The sequence below is a fragment of the Cherax quadricarinatus genome, chromosome 28 (assembly GCF_038502225.1).
Source record: "Cherax quadricarinatus isolate ZL_2023a chromosome 28, ASM3850222v1, whole genome shotgun sequence".
Taxonomy (NCBI): Eukaryota; Metazoa; Arthropoda; class Malacostraca; order Decapoda; family Parastacidae; genus Cherax; species Cherax quadricarinatus.
Genome location: NC_091319.1, coordinates 31,997,863 through 32,016,413, shown reverse-complemented (window position 1 = coordinate 32,016,413; position 18,551 = coordinate 31,997,863). Strand labels below are relative to the sequence as shown.

The window sequence follows — 18,551 nt, the reverse complement described above, 5'->3', positions numbered from 1 at the left end:
CTATCCACTCTTAACTCTACTGTGCATTCAAAGCTGGGGACCACGTGATCTTTAGCTCTAATGATGTGATGTCCTCGATGTCCACGCTTCTCAGGGTGAATATGAGGTTCAATCTTGCTGGTTCATCCTCACCTCTCTCTCTCTGGTTGTGTCATTAACATGCTGATGCATGAGCTTTTCCAGTACCACATCCATCATCTTGGCTCTCTAGGTTTTCCCAATCAATCGCCATGTGACTGAAATCACCCGCTATGTGACTGAAATCACCCGCCATGTGACTGAAATCACCCGCCATGTGACTGAAATCACCCGCCATGTGACTGAAATCACCCATAACTAGTAACTTTGCTCTACTTGTGTTAGTTCTTCTGGGTACCTTGCTCTGTTGTTATTTTCATGTTCTTCTCTTAGCCTCCTGTAGTTCTGTGGTGGGTTGTAAGTAAGTAAGTTTATTCAGGTATACACAAATACAGTTACATAGAATTATCATACATAGCAGCATATGTGTAGAGAACCTAGGATAACCCAAAAAAGTCAGACACAGTGACTTATTTCCATTGGGGTCCTTTACATATAGTCATCACTGCAATGACTTAAGTCCCGGAAACTGAATTGTACCTACTACGTAGTCCCTTTTGTCTCTTTCGTCCATTCCTCCCATTTCTTCAAATCCCCATCGGTTTTCAATGAGCGGTGCAACTCCTGCTTCCCCTCTGCTCCCTCTGTCTTTCCTTAGGATCTCATATCCGGGTGGAAAGATTGTGTCTGTTTTCATCCCGATGAGTTTCGATTCTGTGAATACTATGATGTTTGGGGACGTCATAGCATTCACAGAAACGAGTGGAGTTTAGGCGGAGTTTGTGAAGAGGGGAGTGGGGCAGTGGGTACGGTGTGTGAGTTTTGGGTTAGATTGTTTGGTTGTATTGGGGTTGTCATGTTTGAGGTCCTTCTGTAGGTGGTTCTGAGGGAGGTTGCATTTGTTCTTCCTCCTGAGTCTCGGTTCTCCTGCTTATCTCCGTCTTTGCCTCTGTTTCCTCCTTGCATCTTTATACCCTCTCTTTCAGTTTCTGCCTTCTTGTGCTCTGTCAAGGTCGAGGTACACACTCTGGTATGTTGGTATGTCCCTTAGTCATGCTTTCTCCTGCAGGATACTGTTTCGAGCCTATTCTGCCTTGAAAATGACTGTCTGGTTTTTTCTTCTTGCTAACCCCCTATTCTCAGAAAATTTGTCAAATGGATCATGTCATCCTTTCCTGTTGCTTTCATGATACTCTCAATCATGCACACGTGCGCGTGTGTGTGTGCGCAATATAATCACAGACAAGCGTTTTTAATAATGCGTGACAAGCCACAAGGGAATGGAAAGTGGGAACAGTGGGAATGAGAAGATTTCTCAGAGTAAGGTAGCGTGGTGATGGTAACTAGATCCTCTCAGAAATGGTTGGGACACATGCATCATTCGTCACCCACACATCTCGTCCTCTCATCATAGTCATAAAAACAAGATATTCCATTGCTTTTGTTGAGAAGGCCGTATTGCTATCTAGAAAGACTTACTACAAGACTGAAAAAAATGAAAAATGTATTGGTTTTACCCCATAATGAGAATTTGGTCAGCCCGCGTGAGGCACTAAAAACGTTCACTATAAACATTGCCTTAAAAACAATGAGACAGTGAAACTGAGGATGATTAAGAATACACCGTCTAACAGTGTTGATGGTTTTTACAATGCCCCATGCAATCTTTGACCTCTTTCATACACTGGACAGACTGGTAAACCACTGGAATCCAAATTAGTCTACCATTACTCAATCAGGACAGGCCAGGAGACGAATGTTTTCTTCAACCATGTCAGTTCGTGAAATCACCCACCGGGGTGGGCAGCTGCTCAGATCATTGTACACAAGAGTTCCATCATGGAAAGAAACATAATTGAATCCTCTCTTTTGAAACATGATAGGAATGCCTTATATAATTCAGGTTATAGGTTGTACAAATTCGACAGTTATTTAACAGGGTATATTGTGCACAACCTTAAGCCACAGGATTGCTCCTTATGCCACGGGGCTTCGTGAGGATTTGGTGATGTTAGACCAGTGTTCACCACACCTATCGTACACTTTTCACCAGCCATGGAGTGCGTCCTGCCCGTCGGTATATTATATAACCAATAGTAGTGCGGCCATTTAGGTACAGCTGCATAAAGGTACTGAATAGGCACAAGTACACAAGGTTAAGTGACTGCAGTCAGTGATTGCAATATGATGATTGCAGCTAGCATGTGGGATTGCTACTCAACATGATTAGGCTGTTAGGTGGTGCTAAGGAATAATCGGAAAATTTATAAATAGTCTGATGATTACGTTATAAAGAAAATTCAGAATACTGAAGGAGATTCACAAATAACCAAGGAACATTTATAATAATTGATACCAAGGATATCAGAAGGCAGTATTTAGGAATGTATGAAGAGATTCTTCTGAGTACTCCCTAGAACCTTCTAGAACTTTTCTGAACGTAGAGTAGTTCTAGCTGATAAATGAGGGCATTCGGATCATTTATTAATTAAAATGTTTAAATTTAATTTCATTGTTTTGTATATGTATTGTCCACTAGGGCAACATAATCTGTTATGTCACGTGACTTGTTGATGGCGACTAGACGTTGCTTAGGGCTGGCTATTAATTTCCTATTATTCTATTTCCTGATTTCTGTAAACCTCGGAGGTCTTGTCAACCTACCGTACCCCAAATGAGAAGTTGAGGGGACGAGATACGTGGATGACAAACGATGCTTGTGTCCTGACTATTTCTGAGAGGAACTTGCTAGTGTCACCACGCTACCTTACACTGAGAAATCTTGCTCTCATTCTACATGTTGCTACTCTTGCAACATTGCACTGCTCTTGATGACGAACGGAGAAGTGTGAAACATCTTGAGTTGAAGATTTCCATCCCCCGTGCCTTGAATGGAGACGAATGGTTTTCGGGACCTGACGAACTGTTGGAGTGAGAGCAGGGCAATATTTTGTGAAGGGATTCAGAATAACCGGTTAGCCGGACTTGAGTCCTGGAGGTGGGAAGTATAATGCATGCATTTTAAGGGGGGGAGGGGGGGAGGTTGGGATATTGTCAGTTTGGAGGGACATCTAAATTGCCGTATTTGGGCACCTCTGCAAAGATAGTGGTGAAAATGTTGAATAATGGTGAAAAAGATTCTTTTTTAGGTTACCCTGCCTGGGTGGGAGACGGCCGACGTGTTGAATATTATCCACATGCACTGTGCTGCTTACTTATGGCTTAACTTTTGCATTTTAGGCTTGTTCTCGGGGGCGATAATGATGAGTGGAGCAGGAAACTGCTTGTGGTCCGTGGCCGACTACCCCGAGTATGCCGCATATGACCTGGCCAGAGACCTGGACTGCACTACCAGGTCCTCCTTTGCACTCAAGGAATGTCTCCACCACAAGACAGCTCAAGAGATTATTCTCGCCCAGACCAACAGACATGTAAGTTTCCCATCAAATTTAGATTTAAGTAATATATATACAAATTTGTAATTGTTAAGCTTAGTATAGGCTACAAAAATACTAAAAAATGAGTTATGAACATAACTTTATTTAATATTTCTAAAAACTGCAAAATAAATTTTTTTTACAGTTAGGTTTCCCCTTTAACATGTTTCATATTTTTTTTCCTTTCTCTAACTTTTCCTTTATATTTTTCTCATAACTCGTAAAAGCCTCGTCCAAGTGACCTCCCATTTTTGACACTTGTTCACGTTCACTAGGACCAGATGTTTTAAACAACTGGCATGTGCAGGTGTTGGTCAGATTTCTGGAAGAATTAACATACGCAGGAAGTTATCCAAGTCATTCTGGAATAACTTTGGAAACTCTCAGTAGTTCCTGGTAACACCGAGAGTCAACCTCAGGTGTGTAGACGCAGGTTTAACTAGTCTGAAAATTTTATTCTCGTTAAATGAACCCAAATAGTGGTTTAGAAAGACACGTAAGCAAACACTATAACATATTTATTAGAAAACGTTTCGGTCCTGGAACCTTGATCACTTCTAACATACAGAGGTAGAAAGACATTATATATATATAATGTCTTTCTACCTCTGTATGTTAGAAGTGATCAAGGTCCCAGGACCGAAACGTTTTCTAATAAATATGTTATAGTGTTTGCTTACGTGTCTTTCTAAATCAACTTGTCGGTATTTATTACCAAGGTTTATACCAACCCAAATAGTACATATGAAGCTACGTTTATGGTGTAAAAAAAATAGAATCGTTGGATTCCTTACCATGACTTCAGAACGACTCATCGTCTACAAAATACTAATGATGTATTTTGTAAGATAGGTAACACCCCATATGTTATGTCTAAATAGGTGCAAATTTGAAATGTTACTGAATTTAAAGAATAAAATGGAATCTTTGGAAATCAGATCAGTTACTGGAGAATGCCTTTTTTGATCGGCTTTAAACTTTCGCTTTGAGTGGTGTAAATTTCATTTAGGCAATCTTATTAAACATTAAAATGGTATAAAATACCGACAGGTTGTTAGGTAAGACACATATGCAACAGTTAGGTATCTTTATTATGAAACGTTTCGCCTACACAGTAGGCTTCTTCAGTTGAGTACAGAAAAGTTGATAGAAGCAGAAGATACTTTAAGGGTGATGGACTGATTACATCGTCTTCAAGTATCTTCTGCTTCTATCAACTTTTCTGTACTCGACTGAAGAAGCCTACTGTGTAGGCGAAACGTTTCATAATAAACATACCTAACTGTTGCATATGTGTCTTACCTAACAACCTGTCGGTATTTTATACCATTTTAAGTTCCATCTGTCAGACACTGCAACACAAGGGTATCTTGGTACAGACCTGCAATCAACTTCGACAGCTTCCACTAGCGAGAGCGGCTGAATTTGAGAGGGACCTGACCTCTGATCATCTGAGTTCTTACCTCTCCTAGTGGCCTACGTCTCACCTCTTGGCGCTATATAAGCTCCATCCTGTCACTTCATCTCCATATTGTTTCATACTATGGAACAATGCTCTTCTCCAGACTGAGGGACTGACCACCTCAAAACTTTAAGGCTGATGGACTGATTACATCGTCTTCAAGTATCTTCTGCTTCTATCAACTTTTCTGTACTCGACTGAAGAAGCCTACTGTGTAGGCGAAACGTTTCATAATAAAGATACCTAACTGATGCATTTGTGTCTTACCTAACAATCTTATTAAACACGTTGTTCACGTGTAATAACCAAAAAAATAATTATTGTGATCGGCTTCAAACTCTAAACACTGGATATATTTTTGTAATGAATAGGGGCTACTTGAGCGCCAATTTGCAATTTTTAAACGCATTTTATTAAATTATATTTTTACATAAAAGTTAATGATTGTCAGAATGGTTTTTCAAAGGCGTGTTTCTGCCTTGCAAATTTAGTGACTTTCTTCACTAAGGTATTTGAAGAGGTAGATCATGGTAATGAATATGAAATTGTTATATGGACTTTAGTAAAGTTTTTGACAGAGATTCGTATCGGAGACTGTTGAGGAAAGTAGAGGCACATGGAATAGGAGGGAATATTTTTCTTGGATAGAGACCAAGACAACAGTATGTAAATATTCGCAAGAAAACGAATAGAATTCTTGGCTACATATCAAGAAGAATGAATAACAAAAGTCTTCAGGTTGATTAAGCCTAATAGTTATGCTCCGCAGTCTTGGCCACCGCATTACTGAATGGACATAATTGCACTAGAAAATATACAGAGGATGACGAAGTTGATTCAGTGTATCAGAAATCTCTCCTTCGACGATAGACTGAGGAGCCGTGAATATACACTCTCTACATATGAATTAGTGGGGTATGATTGAGAAGTTACCAAGGTGGACGAATTTGAGAGGGTATGTAAAGAAGCAAATTTAAAGTGAACATAGGAAAGAGCAAGGTGATGTGGCTAACAAAATATGTAGATAATGAGAGACTGGATATCAGATCGGAGAGAGGGAGTATTGAGGAAGTAAATGTGTTCATATATTTGGGAGTGAACTCGTCAGCACATGAGTCTATGAAAGATGAGGTGAACCACAGAACTGACGAAGGAAAAAAAGGTGAGTGATGCACTGAGGATTCTGTGAAGACAAAGAACGTTATCCATGGAAGCAAAGAGGGATATGTATAAGAGTACAGTAGTACCATCTCTTTTATATGGGTGGTGAATGTTACAACAAGAAGGCTAGAGGCAGTGGAGATGTTTTGTTTGAGGGCAATGTGTGATGTGAATATTATGCAGAGAATCCATAGTTTGGAGATTAGAAGGAGGCATGTGGTTACTAAAAGTATTTTCTAGAGCTGAAGAGGGGTTGTTGAGATGTTTCCGACATTTAGAAACACGCGTCTCACACTGCTCTAATTTTTTTTTCTCGTATTTGGGACAGGAAATATGAATATGGGATCGCACAGCGACGGAAATACATTTAGTTAATTTCATCGTTGATAAGTACAAAATGAATAGGCAAGATATATAATAAAGTTTGGTCACCATATTAAAAAAAGGGTTTGTAGATAAAGATTCACAGAACTGAGATAAGTTGATGACTGAAACACTTGTGCAACATTTCGATAGATGGGGTTGTAAGAGAAGTAAATGCGAGGGTCTTGGCAAGAGGCGTGGAGTTAAAAGATAAAGAAACACACATAAAGTGGGAGTTGTCACAGTTGCTCTTTGCTGATGACACTGTGCTCTTGGGAGATTCTGAAGAGAAGCTGCAGAGGTTGGTGGATGAATTTGGTAGGGTGTGCAAAAGAAGAAAAATAAAAGTGAATACAGGAAAGAGTAAGGTAATGAGGATAACAAAAAGATTAGGTGATGAAAGATTGGATATCAGATTGGAGGGAGAGATTATGGAGGAGGTGAATATATTCAGATATTTGGGAGTGGACGTGTCAGCGAATGGGTCTATGAAAGATGAGGTGAATCATAGAATTGATGAGGGGAAAAGGGTGAGTGGTGCACTTGGAGTCTGTGGAGACAAAGAACTTTGTCCTTGGATTCAAAGAGGGGAATGTATGAGAGTATAGTTTTACCAACGCTCTTATATGGGTGTGAAGCATGGGTGATGAATGTTGCAGCGAGGAGAAGGCTGGAGGCAGTGGAGATGTCATGTCTGAGGGCAATGTGTGGTGTGAATATAATGCAGAGAATTCGTAGTTTGGAAGTTAGGAGGAGGTGCGGGATTACCAAAACTGTTGTCCAGAGGGCTGAGGAAGGGTTGTTGAGGTGGTTCGGACATGTATAGAGAATGGAGCGAAACAGAGTGACTTCAAGAGTGTATCAGTCTGTAGTGGAAGGAAGGCGGGGTAGGGGTCGGCTTAGGAAAGGTTGGAGGGAGGGTGTAAAGGAGGTTTTGTGCGCGAGGGGCTTGGACTTCCAGCAGGCATGCGTGAGCGTGTTTGATAGGAGTGAATGGAGACAAATGGTTTTTAATACTTGACGTGCTGTTGGAGTGTGAGCAAAGTAACATTTATGAAGGGGTTCAGGGAAACCGGCAGGCAGGACTTGAGTCCTGGAGATGGGAAGTACAGTGCCTGCACTCTGAAGGAGGGGTGTTAATGTTGCAGTTTAAAAACTGTAGTGTAAAGCACCCTTCTGGCAAGACAGTGATGGAGTGAATGATGTTGAAAGTTTTTCTTTTTCGGCCACCCTGCCTTGGTGGGAATCGGCCAGTGTGATAATAAAAAAATAATATTGTGAAAACGTTTCGCCAACAATTGACTTCCTCAGTCCGGTACAAAGACGAATGGTGGAAGATGAGTCCATTGTTCTTGATCAAAGTAAAATCTTGTTCAAGGTACTTTGATCAAGACTGATAAACTGAACACATCGACTCAAGGCTGAGGGACTGATTACCTCAATCTCCTTTTCATCTTTCACCATTCATCTCTGTACCAAACTGAGGAAGCCACATGTTGGCGAAACGTTTCCACCCTAAAGAAAGGGTGTTGAAGCATTGTAAAGTGTCCAGCGAAGATGACATACAGACGAAAAAAAAAAAAAATAATAACAACCCAGTTTTAAAATGCTGAATTATTTATCTTTGCAAAGGTGGAAGTTAAGAAGTGACTTAATATAAATATTTATCATTATCAGAGGTCCTGGTAATCTTTATTCAGAAAGAATATATTAACATTGCCCATTTAGACATAACACTCAACAATGGCTTTATTTTTTTTTTTATTCTAGCGATTTTAGTCCTCCCCAAAAAATGAAATATTTTCTTTATATTGAAAACTGTCAGAAGAAGGAATTCAAAAAAAATATGCATATTATTTTAATAATAGGTTGTTTATATACATGGATTATATACACTCTTGTGTATATAATCCATTCGTTAACCATTTGCTTCATATAGGCTATAAAAAAATCGCTCCTTTATTTCCTTTGTATATGTTTATATGCATGTTTGTTTTGTAGAATTTTGAAAAAATAAATAAATTAAACCTGAAGATGATCTGTGTTTAGGTCAAACAAGATCACTATAATTTTGTCTCGTAACCGATGTAACCGGTTTAACCATCTTTGGCCGATGTACACTTAAGAAATATTTCTTTATACTTGTTGAGCCTATTTACTTGACAGTAATTAGGTACCTGGGTGTTAGCGGTCTGTTGTTGCAGTATCCTGGGTTGTTAGGAGTTGTGATATTCCCTAGATTTAGATATTAGCGCCGAGGTGTTTGTAAGCAAGCCTAGACCTGGCTAGTACATACAACAACAGTCAGTTTGTTTATATTGCAAGTTGGAGGTAAATCGCATAAAATATCGACACGATGGAAAAAGAGACTAATGCCGAATAATACGATCTTTTATTGACAACGTTTCGCCCATACAGTGGGCATCATTAAGGCACAAAACAGATTTGTTTTTAAATTGATCTTTAACTGACAACGTATCGCTCAATACAGGAGAAACGTTGCCAGTAGAGGATCGTATTATACTGCATCCGTGTCTCGTACATTGCAAGTTTCTCCGTAAATATCCTTTTTATAGTAAGTTATAGACTTACTCATGTTTTTAACTGTATTCTTACGACAGTCGCATTCGGTATTTACTTCTCTCCTAATAATGATGATTCAATCTTGCTACTTAATCTTGCTCACTAATACCGATTCTAATGTTTGACAAAGACATATCAAAGTCATATACAACGTTTTCCTCAATATAATCCCTTCGTCTAATTTTTCAACTTCATTATTTAGGAATAATTCAATGTGTCATAGAATCTGTAAGAATTGTACGTTGATTTCTTTATGACTTCTGTGTATCTAAATCTGGCTTCTCCAATAATCATGTTTTTAGAATCATTATATGAGTCAAGTACCTTCAATGATAACATTGAATTAGTTATGATGGAGTTAAACTCCTTCTCATAACGTGACTTTAATGCCATTAGGATGGTAAACGATTCAGTTTGTAATGCAGAAGCCCAGTTGTTAATTTTTATGCTATAATTCTTATCTAAGAAGGAGGCAACTAGAGCAGATGCAGCTCTGCCAGTAGTCTTGATCAGACAGAGCAGAGTCTTGGAATTTTGATACAGCGATTCTTCAAAGTTTACCTGACCTATAGGCACAACCTACTTCAACTAATGAGTTTTTCCACTGGTGACTTTACCGACCACTGCTTCGTCTCATCTGTCTGAGGTACATAAGCCCCTTCTCTGTGCTTATGCTGTATTTTTATCAAGATTAATGGATTGAGTACCCGTACTCCAGGCTGTGTGTATCGTTCAAACTATCTTTACATTAGCAGGATGGTTGGGGATGCAACCAACTACAGCTCGGAGAGCATAATAAAAGAAAGGAGGAACACCGCATCGAACCTATTGACCCATACTAGGCACGTCTTTTTCAAACCCAAACTCTCTAACAAAAAATATTTACCCAGCTGTTTTTCACATAACTCTAACAGTATGCTAATTGGAGAAGCCAAATATTGATATTAAAAAATCCGGGAAAAAATTAATGTACAGTTGTTACTGATTCCATCACATATTAAATTACTCCTTCATAAAAACGTTGATAAGTTAGCCAAATAAATACCCTGAAGGCAAATGCAGAATGTAAGTTTGGTATATATGTATCTACAATTAGGAAAAATATTAAATAATAATAGTAAAGTAATTAATGAAACTGATTGTTATAAGAATACAGTTAAAAACCTGAATATATCTATCATCCACTATGAGAACATGAACTTAGATCAGTACGTTTATGGAGCATCTCGCAATGTGAACAGTTTAAATGATGCTGCAGCAGCCAAGCCAAGGCTTAGTTACAAGTATTTCTGACATTTTGGCGGACACACACACATGATCAAAGCAAGTGTAAAGTATGTTGAACACTATATACTTAAACAGTATAATAACCTGTGTGTTATGTCAATATATCTCAATAATGAAAATAAGATACCATTCATTTTAGACAAATTTCCTAAATTTGCTTGTAACAGATAAATCAACTGTAGATATATAAATTCAGATGTGTTCCTGTTAACCCTATTGGAGTTAAATTCCCAACCAACTATACTTTTCTGCGCCACCGTCCACAGATGGACATGGTGTGCACAATAAACTAGCCACTTCGGCAGTAAAATCTAATCTAATCTCTCCAGAAACATTTTCCTTAATCTTTCCCCAGAATTGCGTTAGCACTCTACTAGTTAATGTCTGCAACCTAAACTCCTCGGAAGAAAACCACGGCACGAGTGGGGATTGAACTCTCGAAAAGAGTGTGGTAAAACTCCAGGCCAGCGCGTAAACCACTACATTAACCTTGTGCAACATTAAAAGAAATAAAAATTTGAATTTGGAAGGTACTATTTTCAGTACTTTGCTTTGTATAATTTGTCAGTCTCTGTTCGAACACTCTTTTTACGCAAGAATGTTATGCGTTTTAAAAGGTCCGACGTCTTCGGCACTTTTCCATATAAATGTTCCTCCAAATAAGTCTTGTCTTCAGCATCTGCCAGGTCAAAAGGAAGTACAGTCACACTGTAGTCTACCAGCACTGTTGCTACCGTGTACGATTCACCATCTACATTTGGTAGTTTGTGTGAACTGGGTAATATACAGTTTCCAAACCATACCACGGGCGGGGATAGAACCCGCGATCAGAGAGTCTTAAAACTCCAGACCGTCGCGTTAGCCACTGGACCAGCTAGTTTTGAGACTCTCTGATCGCGGGTTCCTTCCCCGCCCGTGGTATGGTTTATTTGCAATCGTGTCATTACGATTTCGTGAGTCATACAGTTTCCAGTGTGGTCATGAATATGGTGACAATCTAACTGGTGACTGCACAAATGTTGGGAGGGTTAAGAGACTCATCACAGATTCTACTGTGGCTGAAGGCAGGCTGGTGACCCCACGTGGGCTAACAGACGTGCTGATGCATCCGTAGCTTTTAGTTTAGCAGAAAGCCAACTGATGTTACCAGAAACATTAATAGTGGAATGTTTTCCAGCACATTTTCCAAACCAAGAACAACATATGTCACAGTTTATTGGCCTATTATCATTATGTTGACAATTTTAACACCTGGGAAGAGGAGAACTGATACACTTCACTAGTTATCTCGTGTAAGTCTGATAACTAAATGTTTAGTGGGAGATGGCAAAAACTTAGGTCTTGTTTGCAAGTCTTTTGGGTCTAATTATATATATGTTCATTCTCTCTTAAGTAGGAAAGATTAACATTATGCTAACCCGTTTGTATAATGAATTAATTTCTGGTAGAGGGTGGAGCAGCTTGATGCCTCCATAATACATATACATTAAGCAGGTCTTCGATAGGGCTGGACTTAAAATGCTGAGGAAGGATACTCTATAAATTGAAAAGTTGAAAAAGAAAATACTGCGCTTTCACTTGTTTATCCAAAATATTATAATACAACAATATGAACAGATGCAGCGAGAACTAAGCATGAAAGTCATTAACATCTTACATTATATTATTTTTTTGTATCTTTTGGTTAGCGCTACGTGTTCTGGCCGATGATGTATCGACCAGTAGTGGACGGAGGCTTGAGAGATCTACCCTTCCTGCCGGAACCAGTGGATGTTCTTATGTCCCGCCCACCAGCCACCCCTGTACCGCTCCTGCTGGGGGGAGTTCCTGAAGAAGGCATCCTCTATGCTCTTAGTCAGTATTACCAAATTTTACTTTGTTTTTTATTTCTTTTTAAGTGTTTCTGAAACCTGTTTCATTACCATTTTGGTTAAATTATTATAATACATTAACATTGAGATACCACTGGAAGAGGAGTGTAAGTAGAGGATTTAAATTCATTTATGAATTTAATGAAAGTTAGTTTAATAATATAGACGAATGGGATGGTTGGATACATGAAATATTTAACGATCACCTGCTGGTGTAAACATCATAACTGATACTTTCACTGTATACAGTATAGGAAATAATACTTGAATGATCTGACGAGTGAAAGTATTGTATATTGGATGGTCATATAGACGATATAATAAATGGAACATCAGAGATGAAATTAATAATAGAATATCAGTTTAATAAAATAGATGAAAGATTGGTTGGATTGACGATATGGAGAAAATAGACTGGATAATTAAAGAAGTGCACAAATATCTACAGCGGTAGTGATTTTCTCGGAGAGCAGAGGGGGGCCCAGCCAGCTGTTTGAGGAGGCTGCTAGATACACAGTGGAGTCCCTGTGGCCCAACGCCTCCACCACCTCCTCTGTCACTGACTCCATCATCTCCTTTTACTACACGCAACATGCCAGAGACGACATTAACACCCTGGCTGAGGAGATGAGCGAGGTGGGTAGTGCTGGTGCAGAGGCTTCTTAGGGTATTTAGATTTTCTTGGCTGTTGACTGAGCAATTCATCTGTTCACTATCAAGAATATTTTAAAATCCCCCCCCCCCAAAAAAAAAAATTAGGATACACAAGCAGAGATATACACTGGTATCCACGACATGGATAAAAAAATGTTGTAGTGGTTTGGGGAATCATGAACTATATTGGCATTGGGGGTTCTTAAATAATACAGAGGGTCACTAAGTGTAGTGGCCTGTCATTAAATGAAGTAGGGGGGTCCTACAAAAATGAAGTAGGGGATCCTACAAAAATGAAGTAGGGGGTCCTACAAAAATGAAGTAGGGGGTCCTACAAAACTGAAGTAGGGGGGTCCTACAAAAATTAAGTAGGGGGGTCCTACAAAAATGAAGTAGGGGGGTCCTACAAAAATTCCAAGATGAGTCCGTGCATGATGTAGTGAGTCCTTATGTGATGTGTTGGGTCCAGTCAATAGGATGACTGTGATCCCTGACATTATAGAAATGAGAATTATTAGTGCCGGCCAGTCTAACATGCCTTTTGCACTCTTTAGGTCTGTCAGAAAGAGATTAGATTAGATTTTGCCACCGAAGTGGCTAGTTTATTGTGCACCCCATATCCATCCTGTAGACGGTAGCGCGAGAGCATATGGATACACAAAAGGCCTAGGAACTAGGCCCCAAAGGGTTAACAGGAATACATATGGATTTATATCTACATATCTATAGTTCACTTATCTGTTACAAGCAAATTTAGGAAATTTGCTTAGTATATCTGGTATCTTATTTTCATTAATAAGATATCTTGACATGTCACATAGGTTATTATACTGTCTGTCTCTGTATTCCTCAATAAGTGGACAATTAAGCACATAGTGTTCAAGAGAATGACCATATGCCTGATCACATAATTTACATTTAGTTTGATCATCATCTGTGTGTCTCCCAAACTGCCAGAAGTACTTGTAACCAAGCCTAAGCCTGGCCACTACAACATCAGTCAGTCTGTTCACATTGCAAGTTGCTCCATAAACATACTTATCTACGTTCATGTTATCATAGTGGGTTATAGATCTACTCAGGCTTCTAACTGCATTCCTATAACAATCATTTTCATTATTTACTTCTCTCCTAATATTATTCCTAATGCTAGACACAGTTATACCAAAGTTATATTCTACATTCTCCTTCTCGATACTCTTCTTGGCTAACATATCAACTTTATCATGAAGGAGTAATCCAATGTGTGATGGGATCCATAGCAATTGTACATTAATTCCTTTTTCCCTAATTTTTGAGTATCTATACCTGGCTTCCCCAATGAGCATGTTTCTCCTAAGTATTGGAGAGGACAAGAGGAGCAGGAAATGGAGTTGACTCCTGAAGCATCAGTAACAGGAAGAGAAGTACGAAGTAGATTACTACGAAGGGTGTTAGTTTGGCGTAAAGTAGGAACAGAGAGAGTTGTTAAGATTCGAGAGAATGGAGATATAGGGAAGACTAGCCTTCCGATTTCATAAACTCTGTCTTTTCTCATGCTAGACGGACTTTCTTCTCTCCCAAACTCTCTGCTCCCTCGAAAACTCCCGTTCTCTGCCTTCCGTATATTTCCAGTCTCTAAAAGTTTGGCAACTCTCTCCGTTCCTTAAATATCAAACTTAATTTCGTAGTTATCTAGTTCATGCCTCTCCTGCTATTGATGCCTCCAGAGTCTACTCAACTTCCTGCTGCTCCTCTTGTCCTCCCAAATACTTTATAGAAACTGGCCGCTCTCTTTCTGACAGACTTAAAGAGCACAAAAGATGTGTTAGACTTACTGACACAAATAATGTTCATTTTTGTCATGTTATAGATCATAGTCATCCTATTAACTGTTTCTCTCCAAACTGTCTATCATTCTAGCCTTCACAGATGCCGTCATGTTGAATTTAAGTGGGGGGGGGGGGAGAAAAACAGAGAAGAAATTGTGAAATTGTTTATACATTGTTTCTAAGTATTTTTTCCCAAAATGTATTTTTGTTTTTGTTGCTGTCATCATGAGGACATAATGCTATATTGTGTGTTTTTTACTCCAAAAATTACGATTTTTATTAATTTTTTTTAAATACACAATATGGCATCTTTTCTGATGATGCTATAGTAGTGTTGAGAGTGTGAACCGCGCTGATGCTCTGGCAGTACGGATCTGACAACTACAGTTGCGTTACACAAATAACCCGCACATAGAAGAGAGGAGCTTACGACGACGTTTCGGTCCGACTTTTACAAAGTCACACTTTGTAAATGGTCCAAGTCGGACCGAAAAGTCGTCGTAAGCTCCTCTCTTCTATGTGCGGGTTATTTGTGTATCGTTCCAGTCACGGTATTGTGCCTTTTTTTCTTTTTTTGTTATTTACAGCTGCGTTCCTGACTTGTGGCGGGAGAAGCCCCGTAGAGTTCCATCGATAACGATGCACTGGACCCTTGAATTTCGTGATTTATCCGTTCCAGAGAGTCTGCCGAAATTCAAAATTCACGATTTTCAAAGCCATTTTCTCCATAAGAAATAATGCAAATCAAATTAATCCGTTCCATTTATCTGTCTCAGGAATTAGTTATTCGCCTTCGGATATACGTAACATACTTATTTGTTGCCAGAATATCATGATTTTTGCAAACATTATTGAGCAATGATGGTTTTACACGGGAGAGATCGACACCATGCCTAACCCTTCTAGGGTAGGGTAGGTGCCTGAGCCCGAGCCTTTAGCTCATAAGACTGTCATTCCCATTTGCCCCCTCGGGGCGGGGATGGCAGACCAGAGAGGCCTAGCTTGTGGCTAGGCCTGGGGACAGTTGGTCCCAAAGATGAGGAGGTACTTGTGCCTCCTCCCATGGGAGACTTAGGTCTCAGACACTCCCTAAAGAGGGAGCCAAGGCCGGGCCACCACTTGGAAAAGGCCCGGGCCGGGAGAATACCGGCTAATCTTTAATAATAAATAATAATACACGGTAGAAATGGGCATTTGCAATGGCCTTCACCGTTTTTTATTATCCCTCCCCAAAAAAAATCATTAAAAATTAAAAAGAAAAATTTGAATTTATTAAAAGATAAGATATTGACACATTGATGATAAACTGTTGTTACACTATTGTTTTATTCTTTATCTGTAACTTTATCTTTATCTTTATCTTTCATGTAAGATCAACTAGAACATTATCTATCAACTTAGTTTTACATTTGGCGAACATAAATAACACCCCATAAAATAGAAAATAATTATTCTATTCTCTTTAAATTTTAAAACAATCTTCGTGATAATTATGGCGTTCAAGTTTCAAAAACTATTTAAATCACAGCAAAATTTTCATTGAAATTTGATAAACAGAAAAACAAGACTGTATTTTTGCCTACAACACCCCCCTCTCCCCCCCCCGGCCATTGAAGCATCCCTTATACAGAACAACTTTCTTAATACGAATCTTTGTACTGGACTTGTCTCCTTACATTATCAGAAACTCCAAACTTCACAACACTCGTAACTTGACCTGATCTTTCCTTCTCCTTCTCTCCTCCCTACCTCTTCTCCTTCCCCATGTTTTCTTTGCCTTTCTTTTCTACTCCCTGGGAGTGTTTGTCCTTAATGTTTTTTTCCCCTGTGTTTGTGATTCCACCTTCGTGGGACGTTAGCTCTCCCACACTGCTCCTTTTCGTTGTCCTTAGACGTACTCCATTACTGCTATTACTTCGTTGTCCTTAGACGTACTCCATTACTGCTATTACTTCGTTGTCCTTAGACGTACTCCATTACTGCTATTACTTCGTTGTCCTTAGACGTACTCCATTACTGCTATTACTTCGTTGTCCTTAGACGTACTCCATTACTGCTATTACTTCATTGTCCTTAGACGTACTCCATTACTGCTATTACTTCGTTGTCCTTAGACGTACTCCATTACTGCTATTACTTCGTTGTCCTTAGACGTACTCCATTACTGCTATTACTTCGTTGTCCTTAGACGTACTCCATTACTGCTATTACTTCGTTGTCCTTAGACGTACTCCATTACTGCTATTACTTCGTTGTCCTTAGACGTACTCCATTACTGCTATTACTTCGTTGTCCTTAGACGTACTCCATTACTGCTATTACTTCGTTGTCCTTAGACGTACTCCATTACTGCTATTACTTCGTTGTCCTTAGACGTACTCCATTACTGCTATTACTTCGTTGTCCTTAGACGTACTCCATTACTGCTATTACTTCGTTGTCCTTAGACGTACTCCATTACTGCTATTACTACTACTACTGTTACTTTTGCCTCGCTACTCTCCACTCTCTGACTCTCGCCTCACAACAGCTACCTACTTTCTACTAAGACTTGAAAAAGAAAAGTGTTGAAATTAGCTTAAATTTAACCGAAGGGCCAAATTTTGGATTATTAACAGGTAGGTTGCAGGATTAAAATATGAAAGTTAAGACACATGTGCAACATCTATGCAACATATTGTCGGTATTTTATACCTTTCTTGCACAGGATTAAAATAACCATTTTTTTACTATTATTTTATAGCAGACTAATAAAACAGATTAGATTTCAGTTTATTTGATGACTGAAATAGGCCAGAAATAGGCCTAAAAATAAGTGTCTTTGGCCGAATTACCACAACAGTTAGCGTTCCAAGAAGCTATTTCTAGGTCTATGTCGGCCGATCTTAATAAATGGCCACTAATGCCGAAATCACAGCTGCAAGGCGACATGACTCATAAATCACAGCTAGAAGGCGACATAACTCATAAATCACAGCTGGAAGGCGACATAACTCATAAATCACAGCTGCAAGGCGACATGACTCATAAATCACAGCTGCAAGGCGACATAACTCATAAATCACAGCTGCAAGGCGACATAACTCATAAATCACAGCTGCAAGGCGACATGACTCATAAATCACAGCTAGAAGGCGACATAACTCATAAATCACAGCTGGAAGGCGACATAACTCATAAATCACAGCTGCAAGGCGACATGACTCATAAATCACAGCTGCAAGGCGACATAACTCATAAATCACAGCTGCAAGGCGACATAACTCATAAATCACAGCTGCAAGGCGACATAACTCATAAATCACAGCTGCAAGGTGACATAAATCACGAATAAATAGAACATCAATATCCGACGCAGCTAACAGGAACAAGAATCGTGGCTTTTGTGCCTTTCTGGTTGCCGGAGTCCGCTTGGCCGACAGTGGTAAGAGGCGCATCCCATAATTCCCCTGTTAGGTAAATGGTCATACGATCAACTAAGGTGACATTTTACTGTACCAACGTTTCAGGGACACAGAGGATACATGCAGGGACACAGAAGATACATACAGAGACACCGGGTATATACAGGGACACAGAGGATACATACAGGGACACAGAAGATACATACAGAGACACCGGGTATATACAGGGACACAGAGGATACATACAGGGACACAGAAGATACATACAGAGACACCGGGTATATACAGGGACACAGAGGATACATACAGGGACACAGAAGATACATACAGAGACACCGGGTATATACAGGGACACAGAGGATACATACAGGGACACAGAAGATACATACAGAGACACCGGGTATATACAGGGACACAGAGGATGCATATAGGGACACAGA

The 18,551-nt window shown here is 39.4% G+C and overlaps 1 protein-coding gene across 1 annotated transcript in view; it reads left to right on the top strand.

The window, feature by feature from the left end:
- LOC128693162 (carboxylic ester hydrolase-like) overlaps positions 1 to 18,551 on the top strand; it is a 141,001-nt gene that overhangs the window by 62,398 nt on the left and 60,052 nt on the right. The window contains exons 6-9 of the mRNA XM_070089546.1: positions 2,018 to 2,138; positions 3,319 to 3,509; positions 12,060 to 12,225; positions 12,691 to 12,878. Of these exons, the coding sequence (XP_069945647.1) occupies positions 2,018 to 2,138; positions 3,319 to 3,509; positions 12,060 to 12,225; positions 12,691 to 12,878 (666 nt within the window). The remainder of the gene's footprint in view (positions 1 to 2,017; positions 2,139 to 3,318; positions 3,510 to 12,059; positions 12,226 to 12,690; positions 12,879 to 18,551) is intronic.